Here is a 24336-nt window from a genome sequence, read left to right as displayed (position 1 = left end):
AGACCACTGTGCCATAAAACACGGTGTTCATAAAGCGAATCTGTCTCAAAGCACACAGTGAAAAAGAAAGGAAATACAAGTGCGATTATTTTAGTGACAGTAATCGTGGTCGACCAATCCACTAAACTATTCAGTGCACAGATGCGTGTCCTAGTTAAAGTACTATGGAATGTAGAGCCGCTATTTTGGGGCAAGGCTTTGTATTCTTATTTTATTAACACAACCATGTGTTACTTATTCGTACAAGTTATTTTAAGCCTGGTATATTAATGCGAATGAAATGGCTTCAGATTTAAACAATTAAAATTAAGTTATTCTAATAATTTGACCGGAATTTACGAAATGAAAAATGTGTAAAATGTTATTAATCCACTCGTATGTGAAACGAAAATATTGTCTATGCCCTATTTAACGGAGTTACGAGGACTGAAACTATTCAGCGATATGGTATTTACAGGGTGATTCAAACGTGCCACTGTATATCTTAGAACCTAATACTATTTGAAAACGAAGGACAATATAAGAATCAAATGCGTTTATTTTCAGAAACGATTTGATATCTTAGGACGCGGATGACAGGTATACAATAAAGAAGAGCATAAAACAAAATCAAACTAACGAAAAAAGGGAAAATGAATCTTAATCAAATAAACATTGGCTTCAATATGAATGACGGAATGAAAACAACTTACGCGGCACCTGCCCTACTAATTCGCTGAAAAGATAAGATAAGTCCGCATGGACTATGCTGATAACCCATACTATACGATAAGTGAAATCACCCAGTGGCGAAACGACTGTTAACAAAAACAGACAAAGACAAAGCAATCTATGTGATAAAAAAAAAAAGAAAAAGAAGAACAGTGAAATTTGTATTTTAAAACAAGTGATAGTTCCAAAATAAGTGAAAATGGTGTCCGTACAAACGATTGCGACGATAGTGGTGAAAACCTTCAAAGTTGTGAGTAACCTAGTTAATTTTTATTACCTGTCACGATTATAAAGGAACTAGATCTGAAAGGCACCTCTTTCTGACCAATTTACAATACAATAAGACAGATAAAATAGAATAATTACTCTCTATGTCAGTTCTGTTGTTATCCTGAAATACGTTATCCCAAATAAGTAAATTCAGTACCGTGCAATACTTACCTAAAGGACACATTTCATCTTAGGTAAGTAATGTAAGTATAAGCACTAATTCCTTGTGTATTGTTTTGCGCATTAAACGCTATTTAAAAGAAGGAAAATAAATACAACGGCTTTCAACAGCCGGCCTATGATCTTATTTGTCGAGCTGACTTTATACAAAAACTACGTTACGCTAAATTTGAAGTTTCCTCAGACAAATTGATTCGTTGAAAGTGAACCTTTATTTTCCAATAAAAAGGAATAGTGAATTCTCTCCTGAATTATGATTTCATAACTGAAAATAGTGATGACCATATAAGTATACCTACCTACACTTACTCGTACTTTAGAGTGAAATATTAAACTGTTATTGAGAAATAAGTTTCTATTCAATTATTCAGGATTATTACAAGAAATCCGCAAGCAATTGATCCAAAGATGACTAACAACAATGAATAACATGAATGAATCATCAAGGAGTACGTGCATCGTACTATGGAATTAGACCATAGACAAACAAGAGTTCGCTTATTGGCGTCGCTTTATCAATACCACATAATGATGTCATAGTACTTGTAGAAGTGATAAATTGAGACATTAACAGTAACAATACTTTTGCAACTTTAATTACCTTACTCTTTGCAATAGACTTAATTAGTTCATTTTGTTAGAGGTTTCAGTGTGTTTAATTTGGCAGGGTTACCGGCCCTTGCGGCCTCATTTCCTATCACTAGATAACGCCACACCTTGTTGATAGCTTTAATGTGTCGTATAAATAAATTGTTTGACTACATATATATTTCATTGAACCTTTTTGTAATAAGCGAATTCTTCAAAGGGTAGGGTACTTACAAGGTAAATAACACAGCAATGAAACAATTAGGTACCTATGCACTCAGCACTGCCTAAGCGAAGTTGATTTCCCAAAACAGGAAAATGTGTTAGAAGAAATGTATTAAAAGGTATACACAAACACAACTAAATAAGTAATTTATTATTCTTTCAAACAAACATTTTATTAAATGTTAACTTAATTACCTATATACAGGGTGACAGGTAAAGCGATACATTCCTTGAAAGGGGTTAAAGTAGAGCTTATTTGCAGTCATTTAAGTCATATGACACCATGTCCGAAACTTGTTCATTTCCAAGTTATTCAAGATTTAAGTATTTTTTAAAAAATCTCCAGTTTTTATGTTAAAATGTACCCTTGTAATGAAGAATACGGAATAATCTTAACTTTTTTGTTGTATTCGTATAGCTAAATAATAAGATTGACATTTTAAATTAAAATTTGCAAGAAAGAATCGTCATTACTCAAGTAAAAGCTAAAAAACCATGTATTATTTTGCAAAAAAAATATGTTTTAGGTAATTAAACGAAGAATCACCAAGAAAAAATGTATGGAATGTTGTGTACAAATTACAGAATTTAGTTCCGTGATTCATTAGCTATTCAGAAAGGTACAGGTGTTTANAATTCTTCGTTTAATTACCTAAAACATATTTTTTTTGCAAAATAATACATGGTTTTTTAGCTTTTACTTGAGTAATGACGATTCTTTCTTGCAAATTTTTATTTAAAATGTCAATCTTATTATTTAGCTATACGAATACAATAAAAAAGTTAAGATTATTCCGTATTCTTCATTACAAGGGTACATTTTAACATAAAAACTGGAGATTTTTTTAAAAATACTTAAATCTTGAATAACTTGGAAATGAACAAGTTTCGGACATGGTGTCATATGACTTAAATGACTGCAAATAAGCTCTACTTTAACCCCTTTCAAGGAATGTATCGCTTTACCTGTCACCCTATATCGTATTCGTATATCAGATACAAGCATTTTTGTTACAAAACAACTTCCTCCTTTATTAGATGCCACAGTAAAGACGATTCTTAAATTTTTCATTGTAACATTTCTATTAAGTACATAAATGCATTTATTTATAGTAATTACAGATTCAGTTTGCCGGTAACTAATTACTGATGATATTCCGAACGCTTTTTCTATTTTTTATCAAACATTTCCTCTATCCTGATTTTTTAAATGTTAGGTATCATTCATTAGTTTGGAATAACGTACATTCTTCAAAACTTACTCATCCAAATTAGTCACATGGTCCATTGTCCTAGTACCTGTGGCTTCGTATCTGATAAGGCTTTGTTTGCTGTTTGCAACATGTGCCTAGCGAAGGGCGTTGCCTAAATAAGAGGATTCTTTTAAGTACGCCTAATTGCCTTAATTAGCAATTAATAGTAGTTTCAAAAAGTAAAACTTATTTGTTGTGGTTCTTGCGGAATGAGGATGATATGGTTTTAAAGTTGAATTCATTTCAGAATAGGGCACGGGTCATAGAGTCAGTTTATTATAACCAAGTGGCCAAAACTCGACAACACAACCTTATTCCAATAAAACAAAGACGTGTTGCGAACTTTTTGACTACTTTGGAAGTCACGAACTACCTGTGTTGTCTTTAGATTTTTATTCAGAAAAAGAGTATTTGTCAAAAAACTAATCAACGTTTTAGGAAGTTACAGTATCTATTCAACTTTTTGGTTTCCTAACGTTGCTATAGTACCTAACGTAATTAATAATAATATCTAGGAGAGCTTTGTTACGTATTAATTTTACTTGAAATTCAAAAACTTAATTAAAGTGGATTAAATAACAACAATACTGTTCAAGAAATAATTCTACAACAACATGTTTTGATACATTAGTACTAAAAGTACTAAAAGAAAATAATAATAGTACATTCATAACAGGACTAAAAGAGCTATTAACTACGAAATGCTATTACACCATAAAATAATGTCTAGACGATAAAATTAATTAACGATGTAAGTACCTAACTAAACTATAACTTTCTATCTATAAAAAGAAGCCTCCTCTCCTTAGATTTTAAGTTTGCAGCGCCCAACAGGGTCCTTAATGATCTCCAAATATATGTAACACCTAAATGTACTTAAGGAAGCAATAAACATATTAAGTATTGAGTATTGGGATTCTAAGCCAACTGTGTTGATGTTTCTGTAGGTTAGTTTGCAACATTATAACTAACTGCCGAAGGGGGTTATTGCCCATTAATTCATATCTAAGATGTTCTGTTTGACGCCTCGTTTAGACGCATGCAAGCTTGTTTAGATTTAATTATAACCAAGTGCATACGTCAATAGTAGTTAGATATAGGTACATAGGTTTATAGTTTCCACAATGAAACTTTGATATTAATTTGAAGTTCAGTGATGGGACTTTTCCGTAATTTATGTAATTAATTAGACGCACACTAAACATTTGCCGCTGTCGTACATTATGCAGTATGTGTTATTGATACTCGTGATGAGATTTAATTGCTTCTGTAAAAGTTTAGCGTATAACCAAAGAATGATAAATGACGATGAAATTACCTTATTAACAATCATTAATTTTATAAAAAGGCAGCAGAATGTTCGCGACTTCTTTTATAAGGGCAACTTACGGTAGAGTCGATAGCACATCATCTATTTCTACATTTTTGTTGCAATATAACTACTATTACAACTTGCAAAAGGCGACAAATTGTTTTTTTATGTTCCGTGTGTACAAAAGAGAAGATCTCAAATCGCATCAATCTAGATCACATCAGTTATGCATAAGGAGTTGATCGCGCTGCGCCTGCGCACAATGGCTCCTCTGGGCCGTGGACAATACGCGCGTTTACCTTGGGAGACCCATTAGACTGTGGACGTGATGGAATTGCTTTATGGAACTGCTGATGTACGGAACATAGGATAACTTGACGATTGTTTTGTCCAGCAATAATTGATGATAGTAAAGGCTTATTTATCCTCTTATTTTAATGCCATGAAACGCTATATCTCCGCTATATTTGTGATATCGAATTAATGTAATTTTCTGTTAAAATTTTGGCTCGAAACGGTATATTGGGACTATTTTCATATTTGTGAATAAAACCCCTTTGGGTTAAATTTACCTTTTCCCCCACAGAAATAACCTTAATTCTAAGAATAGAATGGACCTTAACCCCCTTATTAACAAAAGTTACACCCTAGTTGAACTCTGGCTTAAATTAATATCATTTAGTATGGAAATGTCATTTTAATCCAGCGTTCATCCTAGATGTAACTTTTTAATACTAAGGGGTTTTTATAATCAAATCCCCAAAGAGGTTTTTATTTTACACACATACAAACTCATTCGTACACAAGACTATAGACAGGTCGGACTGAACAAAGGATTCAAAAGGATGCTGAGTTAGTGATAATGAAAATTGAAAGCAATTAAGAGCAACTGCAAGCAATCAGGGCATAATAAATGATTAGATTAAGGGAGGAAATCGTCAGCCGGCTAATTGTTTGAATCTAAGCTTCCTGCCCGAGCGACAATTAAACGATGCGACGATAACACATGCACTGGCGACCATAGAGTAGGTGACGATACAGATCTGACAGATAAAAATCGTATTCCAAAAGTAGAATACACCAAAGAGCCTTATGGAAAGAACCGAAGAAACGGTTAGTCTAAAATTTTTACTACCGATGGTAAAATACTTACCTATTTATTTAATTACACGGGTTTATTCTATTGTATGTCATTTATTCTACAAAAAAAGTAAAAGAACATAAGACAAAACGTAAATTAACTATGATTTAAAAATAGCCAAGCAGTAAAAATTCATACTACAACTAACTAACTTATTTAAATTTATGCCTAAGTAATTTAATAGTTAATTGTACTTATAATCGAAGTAACACCTTAATTTTAAATTGACTAAAACATGTTAAATAACACAGTAGTTAGCGGTTTTCAGAAACTGAATTTGATTAGGTATGCATAAAATTAGATTTTCCAGACATGTCAAGGGCGTTGGTGAAAATGTAAAGAAGTTGATGGATTGTCTAAATTGTACCTAATTATATGATTGCTGTACTCTACTTGATTCCCACAGATTATAAACGATTAATTTATAAATCAAACAGCTTTGTGAATTACTCGTATCTATCGTACATTGATTGATTTATGCAATTAAGGCGTTTAGCAGTTTCAGGTTATTCACTTTGTTTTGTAACCTATGAGTACGTAAGTAGGTATTGAATGCCCAAATAAATAAATAAATATTAGTCAGTCATAGATGATTTGTGTTTAACTTTCTTTTTCTAGTGTCGTATGATTTGATTTGAAGCATCTAATAAAAATCACCGAAAAGTTTGTATCATATTTTTGGGTCAACATCTTGATTGAGAGACATAATTTAGCTATGTTTCGATTCTTAAAATCTCATACTTAAAAGGCTACAGTGCAGATAAAAATTCTAAAAACTTAGTACTTGAAAACTAATTTTTTTGTTATGAATGTACGAAACAGTTTATCATATCAATATGAGTATGTAGGACAGTAGGTATAAAAATAGAAGACACATAATGCTGCAGCTGCTCTGAATCAGTATTAATCTATGACAGCCCCTTAAGGACATTAACTCCTGACCCGTCGCTGACGTATTCATTGAGCTCATCCTCTGTCACCCTGAGGTGCACGTTTCCGAATTCAATTTTAGTGTGAGAGCATTATTAAGTTTGACTGTACTTACTTGTTAAATTAATTAATCCATCTATCACACTTATTTACTCATCCAACTCCAAATATGTAACCGATACTTTAGCTATCAGATAGTAGGTAAATAACTGTTACCTACCTTCCCCCTTTTTGGCTTGTGTCGTATTTTATGAACTGTTACAAAATTTCAAAATAAGAATCGAGATTCACAATTTGGTGCGCAGAAAAACAATTGAAAAAATTGTAGCAATTGTTTTACTCACTTTTAACTTTTTTTTAATGTTACGTTTTTATTGGTTTAAAACCAGCCAGATAAAATTTTAATAATAATTAAAACTAAAATAAGTTCTATTATGGAACGTACAAGAATATCACCAAGATATTGCAAGGCTAAGGCTGAGTTGCACCACCTTTTTATAACCGTAACAATAACAATAACCGGTGCTTTTTGTATGGAGTTTGACAGATTTTTGACGTTTGTCAAAGTTAATGTAAGATGGTGAAACTCAGCCTAATACTAGTAAACCTAATTTATTTTTTGAAGTAAAACAAAATAGCACACCATTAATAGTTAAAATTTATAGTTACTTAACTTTTCTAGCGAAACTGTCTCCGGTACATTGCACCTAATCATTTAATTTCAAACTCAGTAAACATTCAAAGAATGCAAGCGATAATCGCGATTGCAATAGAAGAGATGACTCATAAACAGCCTTATCTCTTCAGATATACAGTAGTAAATACCTTTTTACTGGTGCCCACCCAGCACGACAATGTTATGACCAATTTTCGTAGTAGGGACACAAGAATTCCGAAGAAGTTTTGTTGACAAGAAAAAGATGAGGGAACACTATCAAAAATGCCTGAATGCGCTGATGTGTGTAATTTATTATCTAGCGTAAAGCCAAAATCAATCTATTTTTGATGATAATGCTTCATAAAATCATGAAAATATTTTATTCGTGATGAAAATGGCAATGAAAAAATTGATCTACCTATTTCATGAATGTTCAATAATTTGTTCTATACTAAACGAACTTAGGGTTTTCTTCACAAATACAAAGCCCCATAGCGAATATTGCGATTGTAGTTAAAATAACTACTGTCCATCAAATGTATTGATGGCATCAATACACACCACACTGTGTTATGTTTTTACCTTGACAATCGCGTGTCGATTGTTTTTTTTTATTGCACGAACTTACACGCATGTAGAAATACGAGACCTAAATATTTCAAGCAATAATTGTTCCATAAGGATGTGTTATGTACCACTTAGGAACTCCCTTGTCTTTTCAGGACTTTGTTGAAGAAACTACCTAAGAGCTTTTTTTACCCTAAGTTTCTTTAAAGGAGTTTAGATCCAATTTAATTAACATTGATTTCAATTTTAGTGGTTTATCAGTTAATTTACAGACTCTTAATTTAAACGGACCTTAAGGTTTTAACATGCTATGCGATAGAAATTACAGCAATAATTTTGTTACTATGTAGATTGTAGGTGTAGGTACTCGTAATAGCATCGATTTTTATAGTTTATTTTCTTGTGTTCATGTTGCTCGATTATTATTTAATGGAAGCAATAACATAACATAAAACACAATTTATAGTACATTAATATCGATTTTTTAATGCGTTAGCAAACGGCCGATGTTGATGGCATCAAATATTCAGGAGACTACAAGCATTTACTGATAATGAAGATTGAATGGTATTTATGTACTATGGCAATGAAAGTGTGGCGTAGTATTGCATTTTTAGTTTACTTTATTTATTTATATATTTACTTTTACAAGTCAGCTTACACATTGATCCAAAGCATTTCATCATCATCATTTCAGCCATGTCCACTGCTGAACATGGGCCTCCCCCTATGACTTCCACATCGCACGGTTGGAGCGGCCTGCATCCAGCGCCTTCCTGCTACCTTTATCAGGTCGTTGGTCCACCTTGTGGGTGCACCGAAGCACTTACATCTTACTTATTTGGCAAATTATTTGTTCCAAAAAACTTGAAATTATGTTAGTCGTAACCATTGTAATAAATAAATGCGAGTAGAGATAGCTAATCTCAAATTATTATCAGAATCCGATCGATATTATTGTCTACAAAGGATCAACGATAACTACTTTATAAAAACATGTTTTTTGATTATTTAAGTCTTAAATCTATACTTATAATAAATCTGTAGAGAGGTCAATTCTGTACATGAAATATATTTTCAAAATAACTATCAGGGGGTGATTAGTGATCGATACTGATGCCAAAAATGCAATCAGTAAAATTTTTGTCTGTCTGTCTGTCTGTCTGTCTGTCTGTATGTTCCTTATAGAAACAAAAACCACTTGACGGATTTTAACGAAACTTGGTACAATTATTCTTCATACTCCTGGGCAGGTTATAGGATACTTAGGAATTCCCACGGGAACGGGAATTAGCGGGAAAATCCTTTTGTACGAAAAATCTAAACCGCTTAAGTTAGACGCTTGAAATTTGGCATGCAGGTACCTTAGTAAACTTAAAGCTTAGTTACAACAGGATATTGCAAAATTCCTATGGGAACGGGAGTTAGTGGGAAAAAACATTTGTATGAAAAAATCTAAACCGCGTAAGATAGACTCTTGAAATTTGGCATGCAGGTACCTCAGTAAACTTAAAGCTTAGTTGCAACAGGATATTGCAAAATTCCCTCGGGAACGGGAGTTAGCGGGAAAAAACATTTGTATGAAAAAATCTAAACCGCGTAAGATAGACTCTTGAAATTTGGCATGCGGGTACCTTAGTAAACTTAAAGCTTAGTTACAACAGGATATTGCAAAATTCTCACGGGAACGGGAGTTAGCGGGAAAAAACATTTGTATGAAAAAATCTGAACCGCGTAAGATAGATGAAGGGGGGGTAAAACGAGATCCACGCGCACGAAGTCGCGGGCGGCTGCTAGTAAACAATAAATAAAGAACTTGTGTTATAGAAACCTTCAATTTTTTTCAATCAGCGTTCCATGTAGAAGAGTGTAAAAAACTTATTTATGTTTATTTTGATCAAATGACTTCAAGCTATAAAAATCGTGAACGTTCATGAAACAGAAATATAATATTAATCAGGTGTTCAACTTATCATTAATACCTGAAACGTGAGTCAGGTGTAGATAAGAGATAGTTTTCTTGTGATCGGAAGTGCTGTGATAACTCGTACCGGATATTTAGCAGGAACCGAGTTAGTCATTATCTCATTATCATACTACAATATTAAAATTAAAAACAAAATGACAATGCCTTGATAAAAAATTTCAGCGTTTCTTTCGCTTCATTTTATAGTGATAAAACCGACAAACCCAAAGTAGGACCCTTTCTTAGATTTTTTCTTGAAGTTATAGATTGAATAGGTACGTCATAACGTCCCTCTCTCCCCCTCTTCTTTGGACAATGCCCTATTTACCGAACTGGGATTAATAATAATAGTGATTTTATTATTATGTACCTGTGTATCTACTAGGAAACGAACACAGTATTTCCGCTGGACTGCGAGAGTTACTCCCTGACTAGTAGACCAAAGCGAGACGTTATGCAATACCTATCCATGACCACTTATCTCGACAAAATTAAATATTCACAGCAGTATTTTTACCAACAATAATCTCTATTTTCCAGGTCCTAAACATCATAATCCTGGTGCTGTACCGCACGGGGTATAATGGGGAGTTCCTCGGAGTGGGAGGAACGTGGAACCTCAATGAGGAGAAGAATCCGGACGCTGAGATAGTTGCTTCTGGAGTCATTGTGGGATACCTCATCTACACATTGGTGCAAATCGTCACATACCTCTTCGGCACTACAGAGCATAAAAGGTATAAGTTAACTTTATTATGAGAATCATCCGAATTATCGCGAGGCATCAAAATTTTGAATGTTGGGTTTTAGTAAGACTTCATTGTGTCATATGCCACGGCCTTGAACTTAATGATATCAAAGTGTAAGAATTTCTTGCCTCTTAAATATGTATCACGTTTTGGGACCTTTAAAGTTAAATGTATGGAAAATCTGATATCAGCAACGCAGTTCTATTTAACCATTTTTCTTCATTTGGAATCTTCTGGCAAGCCCTATTGTATGTTCTTCTAAAGTTTTAGGAACTGTTGAAATGATATATCTTCTTTTATAATTTTATTTTTGAATGCCTCAATGAGCATTGCTTTTTCCACTTCTAATATAATGTCATGTGATTTCCAGAGCCCTGTCAGAGGTGGTGATGAACTTCGTGGGTGTGTTCATGTGGCTGGCTGTGGGCGCGGTGGCGCTGCATTACTGGGGCGGATACCAGGGAGAACACCAGTTCCAGTTTGTCTTTGCAGAGAAACAGGTATGTTTGCTTTCAGATCATCATATAGACTGGAGTCAGTCCATTCAAATAGACTGGAGCGTGTACAAAAACGCTTCTTGTATCATCTTAGCTATTCAGATAACATGTGTCGTTCACTACAGACCTATGAGGCTCGCCTTTCACACTATGGTCTTACTCCATTGCACATCCGTAGGAAAGCTTCTGATTTACTTTTCCTTTTCAAGGTCGTTAATGGTCTTATCGATGCCCCGGATATACTGGAACGTTTAAAATTTGCCGTACCTCGTAGTAGCAGCCGCGTGCAAAATCGAAAGACGTTTTCTATCCCTCCGTGCAGGACTCGACTCGGTCAGCACTCCCCGTTACATCGCATGTGTACTTGCTACAATTCTATGCGTTTTGTCTTTGACATCTTTTTTGGTTCTCTCGTCATCGCCGTATCAATACGGCTATTCTTGATTTAAAATAGTCTAAAATTAGTCTAAATTTTGTTTAGTTCTGTGTAAATGTAAGATCTGGTTTATCTGTGTAATATTCTTAATTTAAGGTGGTTTAATTAATTATTTTTATATGCATGCTGTGCTTACATCGAGTAGGGTAAATCAGTATGAATTGATTTTACATTCATTACTTACTTTTGCATGATATTTGATTGTACCCAGTTTTGTAAGCTAAATAAAAAAATAATAAAAAAAACATCATTTTAGCCACAGGACGTCCACTGCTGAACATAGGCCTCCCCCAATGATTCCCACATCGCCCGGTTGGTAGCGGCCTCCATTCAGCGCCTTCCTGCTACCTTTATGAGGTCTTCCTAGTAGGTGAACGTCTCACGCTGCGTTTTCCGGTACGCGGCCTCCGCTCCAGAACCTTGCTGCCTCATCGGCCGTCAGTTCTGCGTACTATTTGCCTGTCAGATATTCTTGCAGAATTTTCTATGAGATCTGTTAGATACGGTCGCTTTCAGTTAAAAATGAACAAGTAATAGAATCAATAGATGTATTTCATTATCTGAGGTTTGTACAAAATTACATTCGTGATAGATCGGATTTGCGATATTTTCACGGAGCTAAGTACCTAGTAAACGCTTAAATAAGAAGAGCGGGTTATAGAACATTATTTTTGGCTGTAAGTATCGACAGAAAGGAAAGCGAAGATTTTAGAAAAGTGTCTAAAATATTGTAATACCTTATAACTAATATTTCTATTTTAAGGAATCAGTATGCAATAAACTTTTATTCCTTTTGCTCATTAACTCATGGCGTTAAGGAAAAGACCAACTCCATAAACCTGTCCCATTTGCTGACGTATCCATTACGTTCATACACATCTGACGTCATGGTGCATTGTTTCCAGGTGGGCATTGCCGTCGGAGCGCTCTGCGTCATTCAGGGAGCGGTATACCTGCTCGACACGGCCCTCTCCGTCATACATTACGCAAAGGAGATGTAAACACACACCCTTTAGCTTGAGTAGCCAGAGCCAACTGTTTTTTAGGAAATTATAGAAAGTCCACTGAAGAAGCCAACTTCTACGTCTTCACAGCTTCGAGTGTTAAGTCAATTTGACGTACAAAATAGTTTATTTGAATATCGAAGCGGATTCAAAAACAAATGACGAACGATACATATTTTGCGTCACGTAAATTTTATTGTCCCTATCTACATAATTATTAATTACGCACGTGGTGCTTAGTAATTTCTTAAAACTATAAACATTAATAATAAATATTTTAGTAAATTATTATAATTATCCTTATTGAGAGTGTTATTGGCTTTTACTATGTTGGTTGTTAACTCAAAGCTTTATTATTTTAGCTTTTAGATTAAGTATTTTCGAAAACATTCACCCTTGACTTATTTACAGTTTCCCACCTTCTGATAGTTAAGTTCATAAGTTAACTTTTGTATGTGCCAGAATTATTTTTAATGTATGACGTTATTTTGAAATAAATTTAATAACAACTAAAAGTATGTATTAATTCCCTGTACTGTAAATATTATGTTTAAAGCTAAAGAAAGCTACTGCTACAAAACACCTACATTTATTTTGTGTGAAATGTGAACTTCATAGTCTTTTCCCTTCACTATGAGAAGAAGATATAAGATTATGCTGCAAGTGCAAACTAGCGAGTGCAGAACTAATTTCATACAGGCCAGGCTCTGCAAAAAATGACAGTGCAAGACTGAAGATTCAGAAGTAAGTGCTCATTGTTCTTGCATCTCTGATAATGCTGTGAATACCTGCGGCCACCTGGTTTCTGCCAAACCTTGTATTACTAATTCATACAAGTAAAATGTGCGTACGGGCAAAAGCGAAGCAGACAAAGCCTGGGAACATCGATTTTACTATGCATTTGTCCACCACATCATTACTCGTAAGTCTACCAGCTTCTTTCCCCTAGTTATCAGGAACAAAAAGCACGTGACGCATCCATTCATGAGACACTATGACCCTGTTTCCCTATAATCTCTCCCTGCATGACTATACCCACCCATGAGTCACTATAGACGGTAAACAAGTCCCTACAACAAATAGCATGACGTGACGACGATGGTAGGCATAATAGGTCACCATAAATTGATTTACAGGCGCCAATACAGCAAACTACAATTTTTGTTGCAAAATCGCATCAACGAAGTAAGATGCCACAGGGTTTAGATTGCTGTCTTCTGAGTCTGGGTTTTGGCGTTATTATTAACTAGGGACCTGCCCCGACTTCGCACGGGTGCTAAGTATACTTAAAAACTTTCCTCATGAATCACTCTATCTATAAAAAAACGCATCAAAATCCATTGCGTAGTTTTACCGACTTTGTTTTATACTATGCGTAATAACTAAGTCGACAGTTAGAACAACAATATGACAAAATAAATATTACTACTTCTTTAAGTCGCCTTAATATGTACTTTCCTATTAAACTCTTTTTATTTTTGCATGAGGCTAGGCTTTTAAAAAGCACTTTTACACGTCCCATTATATTACCTACCTACTTACTATGTGCCTTAATAGATACTTGTGTTATTCGAAAAATAATTTCACTTGCATTCGTGTCAACAAATGCAAACGTAATCAAACAAGCTAGGTACACTGTGTTTGACTGTACTTGATACTTATGTAACAAATAAGTTCAAATACCGATTACGCTGAGTCGTGGATTACTAGTCATTGAAGTCGTAATACACAAAGGACGATTATTTGCTATTTTACAATTAAGTATTAACGTATGCAATATTGAATATACCTATGATGCTACATTAACATTAAACTTAAAACTCTAGCTCTAATAAAAACATTAATTTACGAGTAGGTATCTATTCATATAGACATTTTGCCAGTGTTGTCTATTTTCAGTTCTACATATACCCTTCACGATCCTGTATGTAATTTTGGAGACAACACAAGGCTAATCACACCCCTCTTTTCACTGTTGCATATCTTGAAAGGTAGGACCAACTCATGGAAACCAAATTTGACTGCCTTGGAACCAATAATCACAAGAATATACGAGTAGAAGAACTTTGAAGTATAATAATAACTATCTATTGTTCAGGAAAAACTCATATTTTTTTTTGCAAATAGGCCACTTTTACGCGTCCCCAATATTAACCCTACTACTGCTTCGGGACAATAATTGGGCCAGTGCTGAAAAGAAGCAGCGCAAGGTAGGTATAAACAACTCGTATTCGATAATGAGAGAATATTAGTACCTTAACTCTCAAAGAAAATGTCAAAAGTACATTTGGCCATTGACTTTTATTGGTGCGCAGTTAAAACGCCACCACGTCTCACAATACACAGCACGCTGTACAAAAACAGTAAGTATCTCATAGAGATATCACAGGCCAGTAGTCGTCGCGCTCTACTTGCACTGTAAACAAATCACGAGAAGTATCTGAGCAGCTGATTATACGGCTCATACCTGGCCTAATAGCCGTAATAGATTTAGCGTGGCCCAAACGGTATATAAAGTTGTTTTGTTGTGTGTTCGTATGTGGGAGAAATCATAATAATAGCTTAGCATAATTGTCTAGTGGCACCAGAACGGTTGAAGTGTAGAGTCTGGTGCTATGTAGTGTGCTGATACTAAAGCATCTATATTTATAATAGCAAAAGGTCACTGACTGACTGACTCACTCACTCATCAAGGAACTACAAGTGCTAGTAGTCATTTTTTTCTCAATTAGATCCTTTTAAAAGACACGAGGTGCTCACTAAGAACGGATTTTACGAAACTCCACCCCTAAGGGGGTAAAGCGGGATCCACGCGTACGAAGTTGCGGGCGGCCGCTAGTATCTGATATAGTTATGTGGGATCAATGTTTGCTCCATATCTTGTATGTGTACCAATATCCTTCAGGAGTTACGAACAGATGGAGGATCATGACTAACCCGGGTTAGCCGACATGGGGTCAAGAGAGCGTCAAATTAGCGGGGTCTTAGGTTAAGTGGGCGCTTTAGGAGCGCTCAGCCATCACTACAGCCGTAGATCTCCGATAGACGTGTCAGCTAGACTGTGGACTTCTCTAAGGACCACTGCGTAAGTATTTATTTTGTTTTTAATAATCCGCAATGCTGCCCCCGATAGTTGAAAAGGCGTATCTAACATTTTTCCGATATAAGTTAAACTCGAGGATAGAAGAACTACCCATTCAAATTATTTGAAACTTTTTTATTTCCTTTTTGATTTGGTGTTAGATGCGTCCTTTCAACTATCAAGGGCAGAATGGGTGACATAGTTTCTTGCGCTGCACATGAGACCTCGGACATTCTGAACCGTACTATGTCAGATTGGCACAGTTATCATATAAGAAAATTCTAATTCAAAGAGAAAGTTAGTCTTTAATTTTACAGAAATCAATTTTCTGTAACAACGAATTGTTAATTAAATTTGTGTACAGCGGATAAAACTACCAGTTCAAAATAATTGAAAGATATTATGTTAAAATTACGAGTAATAGTGCAAAAAGCAATTTAGAAAACTCTTTCTAGTATGTACAATTACTTAAAATATTATTATACTGCATGACAGAAATTTAGACAAAGTGGGTTCTTGAAACCCGACTGACGTATCTACTACATAATTAATATCCACTGAAGATTTGGTATTATTGGTTGTTCAAGAATTTGTTTTCATAAATTTTTGTTAAATGGTACTTAATACACATTTTTAGGAAAAATAGGGAAAGAAAAAAGCTAAGGGAAGTTGTTTATTTTTTTTACGGACTACACAAGAAAAGTTTCATGAATATTAATTTCAAGAAATATTAACCAACCTGATGTAACAATGTTTGAAAATTATACATTACTCTTTAATTGGGTACTTTTATGAATAATGAAAAGTTAATGCAAGTAAAGAAAGATCGCATTACACAATGATTACGTAAGTAATTAGTAAGACACAGAAATTTACTCATTGTAATACGGAAACAAGTTAATTACAATTAATTTTTGGAGAATGTTTTCAAACACAAGATATGGCTAATAAAAAAATTTAAGTACAAAAAAAATAATACAAAACAAGCGTTCTTTGTGATAATTCGCAATTATATTTTATGTAATGAGCACAAATTATTAGTGTCTGAATGTTTAGTCAGACGAAAAAGCAACTTTTTCCGGCTTTCCTGGATTTCATTCCTCTGAAATTTTTAATTCCCTGAGTGGAATACGAAGTTGGAAATTTTTTATTTTCTTTATTTGGGAAACATACAGATTGACTCATATTAACATACGAAAAATGAGTATTACATAAGCAATAAGTTTTCACTACTAATTTTGAAATTGAAAATACAGAATCCACAATACTTGGAACTAAACATGTAAAAGCGTGCGCAACTCATATTAGGTAGTAAGGGCACAGAATACATAATAGTAGTAAGGGTGTGTACATTTTAAGCATTTATAAGACTACAGAACCGCATATCTGTTGATGCAAATCTGTTTATCTGGTGATTGCAGCTTTAAATGATGCCTTGAAACCTGTCTCTTACAGTATTGGGAATATTAAAATGTCTAATTACATTATGTAACATTATCTAGGAGTCAATAGTTCTGGCCAGGCCCAGAGCTTGAGCACGGTGGAGTACTTGGACAACGACGCGGTGGCCACCTCGCCTGGCTGCCGAGAGTTCCTCTGCGACCTGGACTTCGAAGCCGCCACCATTGCTCCCCTAACGGACTCCGTAAGTTATACCATTTGTTGCTCACATACCACCCCAATTAACATTTTATACTAAGATCTCCAAGCCGCCTGCCAAGCGTAGAGATTATAGAAAAACCCTCCACTAAAGTGAAGGAGGTTCATAGTCCAGAAGTGGACTGTAAAGAGCTGTTTATAATGATAATGATGATGATACAACCCTAAAACTGGAAGAGGGAGGAACAGGCCACATGCTGTGCTTACCAGGATTTTATGTGCGATCGGATTTGGAAGTTGCCTCCATTACTCCTCAAATGTATCGTAGGTATGATCTTGTCCCCTCTAAACTTGGACGAGAAAATCTACCACAGAACAGCAGCTGGCTGCTAGAAGTTCCTGTGCTCCTGACTGAAGTTTTCGCACTGACAAGACAGTTTCTATGTAAAACAAGGATGTCTATTTCTTGAAGAATTGCAGTGATTATAGGGCTTTTAGGTCCTTTTAAGTGTTTATTTAAGCAATCCATTCATTCCATTCATGAGTACTTTTTATTGGTGAAATAAACCCGAGTTGTACAGACGACAGCACATCAGAATATACATTTTTGGTTGCAAAATCGCCCGTATTGCAAGTGTTAAGGTGCCACAGTGTTTCGCTTTATGTGCTATGTCGTGTACGAGTACACAGCTTGGTTCGCGTTAACTGCGCTAGCGCACACAGTGAGAGCCTCTTTGTCTGAGCACCGTTGCAACGGATGATGGGCTCGTCGGTCACCGTATTGTGGCATCCCTTTGTCAATAATACAAATGAGTAAATACCACTTGTAGACTTATACAAAATTATGTTGTAAACCTTTATTGGTCAAATCGTATGTGAAATGGCGACAATATTTTGTGATTGTAATGAATAGGTGTAGGTACGTTTAGATTTACTTTTGCCTTGTTTAATTATTTTGCTTTGTATAAATAGTAAATTAGTATTTAGCAGGGCTTACTTTAAACTAAGATACCTTGGATTCAACCGCAGAGAAACCTATAGGTATGTTTGTTTCAATATAAGCTGTTATGAAACTTATTATTACACTTTATACCCAGTGATTCACAAATGAACTAAGTCTAAACCTCTTAAATAAGAGCTCCTACACAATTATAAATCAATTAAATGCTATTTGCCACTCCTGTAAAATGAAAAAATAAAGCAGCTAAGTACAGACAACATAATTGCATGTTTTGATGTCTACAATGAAGAGGGTCCGATTCCACGTCCTTTGCCATCAGTTTCATGTGCTTAAATAAAAGGGAACAGGTCAAATCAAGATGCAGTCAAAGTATGTAGTATACTACAAACAACAATACATAATTCTTTGATGATTTTTAGAGACTTCTTCTCTACTCTAGAAAGCTCTACTATAGACTTAAATAGGAGCCAAGAATAAGTCCACTTTATTAGGTAATCAATTTTCTGTTATGGCATTTGTAGAGTCGCTCTTAATTTGCTGAGGAATAAAGGGAAAACCAGGCTTGTAAATAATTTTGTTGAAAGTGGTGTCTCTTTCAATTTGATAGAGAATGAAAGGGACAACTGTCTACAAACACAAAGATCCTCCCAGAATCGGGCCTTACACTAAGTAGCAAGAAAAGCGCCGCGAGCGACACCGCCGTAATGTGTTTGACGAGCATTCCGGTGGGAACTATGCATAACATCAACAAGACGCGGTTCCGGCGACTAACGGCCCGCCGGGCAAAGACTAGAGAACGTGACGACACGACAAAATGCTTTATGACTGCATTACCTACTATAAAGTGAAAAAATATTAGGCACTAAATAGCGATGGAGTATGTCGAGAAGGTCAAGTCTTAGGCTGAGTTGCACCATCATACTTTAACTTTGACAAATGTCAAAAATCTGTCAAACTCCATACAAAAACCATTGGTTATCGTTATAGTTACGGGTTTAAAGTGGGTTTTGTTGTGCAACTGAGCCTTATTTTTATAAAAATCTGTGCATCTTCTATTCAAATCGATAAGATACCAACTAGGCATTGACTGTGGAAACCCGGTCGATCTTAATGTTATAAAATCAAACGTAATGCCAAGACCGGTTAAAAGAAATGCTTACACACTAAAAAAGAAAAAAAAACATCAGTACACAAAAAAAAGTACACCAGAGAATCAACAAAAATAAACTTCTAAATCCACAGAAAGCTAGAAGAAGGTTTTCATGACACTTTTCAGCATTACTCTGTACAGTGTACAGTATACGAGTACGAGTAACTGTTGATTTTTTTAATTACAATCTTTTGTATCATTTCAAAACCTATCTTTTCAGAAGGTCAAAAGCGTAATTCAGTTAGTCTTTGACCCTCAAAGCGCTGATGAGCGGTGCGCGCACGCACAAACGGCGTAGGGCCGATTAGCATGAAAAGTGGGTTGCTGTGACATCCATGATGGCTTATTCGATTCACATGGAAACGGTAAACTGTACTTAGTAGCAAGGTAATGAATGTTGGAAACTTAGATAAAAAATGCGTCAAAAAAGGTATAAAATACTCAGATAGGCGTTGTTTGAGACGTCATTGTTTTGTCATTATTAAAATTTGAAGATCCATATTATAACTTTCAGAATTTCCTTATTTAACGAAAAAGTGATCATTATCTTTATAATCTTAATCATGATTATTCGTGAAAATTAAATCATGAGAAAATTGACTTTTAAAGAAAGTAACCCAACTTTACAAAATACATTTTTGTCTTCATATTTCATTTACTAACCATAATATGAACTGTAAATTGTTTGAAATAAATACTTTTTATTTTATTTATTTATTTTATAATTCCTAATACATACAACGATACTACAGAAATTACACCTAGTAAGAAGTATTCTGTTTATGATGGAAAAAATTAAGTTACCTCTATCAATATTTTTCAAAAGCAAGTTGATTTTAATGTTGTCTTTCTATTGTTTACGCATTTTTACGGCGAATCCTATCAAAAACTCGATACTTTTCAAACAAACGCGTCTTGCCAACTAACCCAACCTAAAGGTCAATGACACAATGACAACACTTTCGGCGTAACCCGAAAAGTAGAGCGCGTTATTTGGACAAATAGGTCGCAACCAGGACTGCCACTCAATAGAATAGGGTAAATATGTTTTTATTGCTTACGTAGTAGCCGAGTAGGTGAAGTTTTCTAGGGCTTTGTGTCAAAAGTTTGAAAGCTAAAACAATAACTTAGCCAAAATACTTTTTGTAAGTTTATTACCTAACTAGCTTTTGCTAGCGGCTTCACCCGCGTGAAATTTAGTTTGTCACAGATCGTCATATATTATAGTCTATATGTTATTCTGGGTTATAAAGAATAATACTGTAAAGTTACAGCAAAATCCGTTCAGTAGTTTTTCATCCAAACTTTCGCATATTTAATATTAGTAGGATTAATCTGTGAGGAGTTTCTTGAAGACGTCGGGTGTTGTCAGTCAATCAATTTACAACTTTGCACGTAATTAGTTACTTTTTTGTAGATTCAGAATGATGTAATTAATTTTCCGTGGTGGTTTTGAAAATATTTAAGAAAAACTTCTCTTTAATTGGATTTACAGTTTTTACTTATTGACGTACCCTGCCAAAACCTATGCTCAGATAGGTAGGGTAAACCGTATAGCTATTGCCCACTTAAAGATTTCAAACACATTGAAATGAAAAATTAAAGAAAGTATTTTAATTATCGACCATTTATGAATTTTTTCTTATAACTCAATAAACTGTTAAACAGAATATTAACAGTTTTTAGTTAAAACTTACGTAACTTAGAAAATATTGAAANCAGCACCTGACAAAATTATTCTTAAAGCGGGCAATCACTACCAGTGGGCAATCATTCTCTGGTTTACCCTATTAATTGCTATTGGATTTTGACATCGTAATTGTTTGGGATAAATATTAATTACGCGCCAAGGATTTTCTATTTAAGTAAAATATTTGTTTCTTTAAAAAAGGCGAACTTTATGCCATGTGCCAAACTTAATGTTTGGGTGTTTTAACACATAAAGGGGGAAAGTTTAGTCCAGAGGGTGGCAACCCTTATAGCCTCTGGAGCCTGCGCAAGAACTTTGGCGCCAAAACAGGCGCCGTCATGGCGCCGCTTGCGATCAATTGTAGGGGATTGTATGGGGTCAACCCCCATCCTTGGAAGATTACATGTGCTAAGAAGTTTAAGGGCATGGCAACTGCAGACTCTTTGAATTAAGATTACAATGACAATATTAACGCCATAGTAATCTAGAAGAATTGGTTTATCAGGTAGAGTTGAACTGACGCCAAAAAAATGAAATCGAAACGTAGAATGAATTTGTTTCTAGTGAGACCAATAGGTACTAACGCCCGTATTCACAAACGATGCTTGCTTAAGTGAAACAGCAAACTGATAGCACAGCGTTGATTAGAGCTCTGTGATTGGTTCTTGTGTCACCCTGTGGTGTCCTGTGCGACCACGCGCACTGTGAGACGTCATAGTAATGTTTGTGAATACGGGCGTAGGAGTAAGTACTCAGTTACTAGTACAAGTCGTAGTAACATCCTGTTACTTTTTTCATGTAGCTAGATGATATAAACCGCAAGGAAGCAGAAGTACTTAGGTAAAAAATATCAAAAGACTTCTTTCTAATTCCCGGACCTAAATCTAATTTAAAAGCAGGGGAGTGTTATGACGGACAAAATTGACATCAGGAAAATTTGGCGTGTACCTTACCTACTGCTGCATATTGTACCTACTGCTGATTCTCATTTTGTTGTTGCTTTGCTTTATCTGTTGCTTTGGCTTAAAAGCATCCTTTGGTGAATGAGAGAGACAGCAACTACCAGTATATGAACCTGTCGAATCTAATCATGTTTCAAAATAATGGCTCAAAGTCGTAACGTCCAGACCAAACAATGGCTCACGCGCACAAAGACGCATTGAGCGCGCGCGCACGACTCGCCACTAAAGTTGCACTAATATTTCATTTGTATGCACCCGTTGGTTTGTTTTAGTTTTGGAGGAAAAATACACGCATTTAAAATCACGGCATGTTGATGCAAAGTAATTTACAGTTCAAATTGTATGTCAAATTGATAATTTATTCGAGCCAGCCTATTTTTGAACCTCAAAAATGTGAGTTATTGACTCGATTTGATACAAAAACCTTTAGAATAAAATAAACAGTCCTGTAATACGTAGTTTAGTAAATTGAAACTTATTTCTATAAAATCGAATAGCATTTAACTTTATTTATATGTATGTACTTATAGCTAAATATCTTCCTACCATAGTATTTATTCAGACATAAGTATTGAAATTTACAATAAAATAATATTACTCGAAATACATCCTAGGGCAGTTCACGAGCCATTTAAAGCACGGACACCCATAATTAGGGCGACCTTGCCTCGACCATGGTCATGACAATGGTTGATATGTACTATAAAATGTCTATACTACGTTTGTTTTTATGTCGCCGTAGTTTGTATTGTCTGTAGAGCAATTAAGAGGCACCATACACGAATTAAATACTACTGAGTGACCAGTTAATCTTTTCCTGATGGAATCAGTATGCTCTGATACTTTATTGCTTATGTGCCAATATAATACGAATTAGAGGATTTTTGTTAATGCACTACGAGCTTTAGAAATACTTAAAAGTTGTACGATTGACAAAACCTTTTCCAAACAATTCACAAATCTATTGTACTCGTAAATATATGTTTACTGGTTTTTGTGACTGTATATACTTAATACAATCGATTGTACGATTAATATACTGAAACAGCGATATACCTACACTTGAAAAACATCACATTTCAGCAGTCGATAAAAAAGTGAAATTTATCAATTCATTATGAAACTGATATAATAATGCAACCCACACAATTAAATGTTTAGGTTTGACGTTTGTTTGTTGATAATATTTATTGCAAGTGAGACTCAATATTTATCGTATTTGTCCGATTTATGGGAAACATAATGACGTTAATTAATTGTATTAAATGAGTAATGTTAACCAACAAAACCCACGTTCAATTTGTCATGAAGATGAATAATACTCAGTTTCAGATTTCAGGACTTAACAATACTATAGTTTGACATAAATTCAGAGAAAAACTAAAAATGTATGTGTGTAAGAACTGAAAAATACATTTCTGAAAACGCGTGTTTATTTCAGAACCTTAATGTTCACTAATAACCAATACTGCAGATTTTTTCAAGTATTAAAATTATTAATACAATACGTAGCTATAATTAAAACTAATTTGTGGTATTACCATAGTAAAAAACTAGTGCCATCCTTAGCAATAGCAGATATCACCAATGGATTCTCATTACCGTAGAATAGAGTTCATTTTGGATTGCATTAAAAGTTTAGTACATAGACATTGTAAAATGGTTTTTATTTTCGACTAATAAAGTTTATTTTCGAATAAAATAAGAATAGCATTAGTTATTCTCGAGGTGCGTGCGCGCACACGGGTGCTATGCAGTTATGCGCTCGCTTCTAGACCGGAAAACGCTAGAAAGTGGCTTTTCAGTTTTCGAATAGCTACATAATAAGTATCTGCTCGATTTGCCGGCCGGCTGTGCCCAATCAAGGTGGAAGTACTGATCGATACTGTCAGGTTTCGGCAACTAGATGGATGGGCGACTTAAGTGGCTAATTGGGCTTCCAACTGGTAATGCACGAACTAAACCGAGTTACGCAATAATTGCACACGTGAAAAAATAAAGCTAAACGAACGCAGCTAAAGTTTAAAACAATACGTGTAATGTGGCGTAATATGCTATCTTAGGCTGGGCTGCACTATTGACTTTAACACACGTCAAAAATCTGTCATACTCCATACAAAATACACCGGTTATTGTGTTATAGTTACGGTTAAAGTTAGGTGGTGTAACTCAGAATTTGATTTATTTGATTCGCACTCATTAATGAAATATTTAAACTATTTAAAACAAGAACGTGACAATATTTTTCTCATTTGTTTTTTTCTGACACTTTTATTTTAGTGTTATGCAGCCAGTATCTTAGAAGCATTCGAATACAGTTTCCAACCAATCACAGTGATACACTAACCTTTTTAGAAAGTGTAATTTACTTTTAAATTGTGTCTGCAAAAATCAGTGTTCATTAT

At 34.7% G+C, this 24336-nt stretch overlaps 2 protein-coding genes across 2 annotated transcripts in view; one reads left to right on the top strand and one right to left on the bottom strand.

Moving 5' to 3' along the window:
• Positions 1 to 24336, bottom strand: part of Adsl (adenylosuccinate lyase) — a 49461-nt gene that overhangs the window by 3664 nt on the left and 21461 nt on the right. The window lies entirely within an intron of this gene.
• Positions 641 to 13002, top strand: Ssk (smooth septate junction protein snakeskin). The gene is made up of 4 exons (XM_028310884.1): positions 641 to 961; positions 10342 to 10538; positions 10921 to 11050; positions 12389 to 13002. Exons 1-4 carry the CDS (start codon positions 911 to 913, stop codon positions 12482 to 12484), a joined length of 474 nt encoding a protein of 157 aa, XP_028166685.1. The 5' UTR covers positions 641 to 910; the 3' UTR covers positions 12485 to 13002.

The sequence above is a fragment of the Ostrinia furnacalis genome, unplaced genomic scaffold, assembly GCF_004193835.3.
Source record: "Ostrinia furnacalis isolate ACB-3 unplaced genomic scaffold, ASM419383v2 OfSCF3133, whole genome shotgun sequence".
In the NCBI taxonomy this organism is placed as follows: Eukaryota; Metazoa; Arthropoda; class Insecta; order Lepidoptera; family Crambidae; genus Ostrinia; species Ostrinia furnacalis.
Note: the sequence above shows the minus strand (reverse complement) of the source record. Positions and strands in the feature narration are given on the sequence as shown.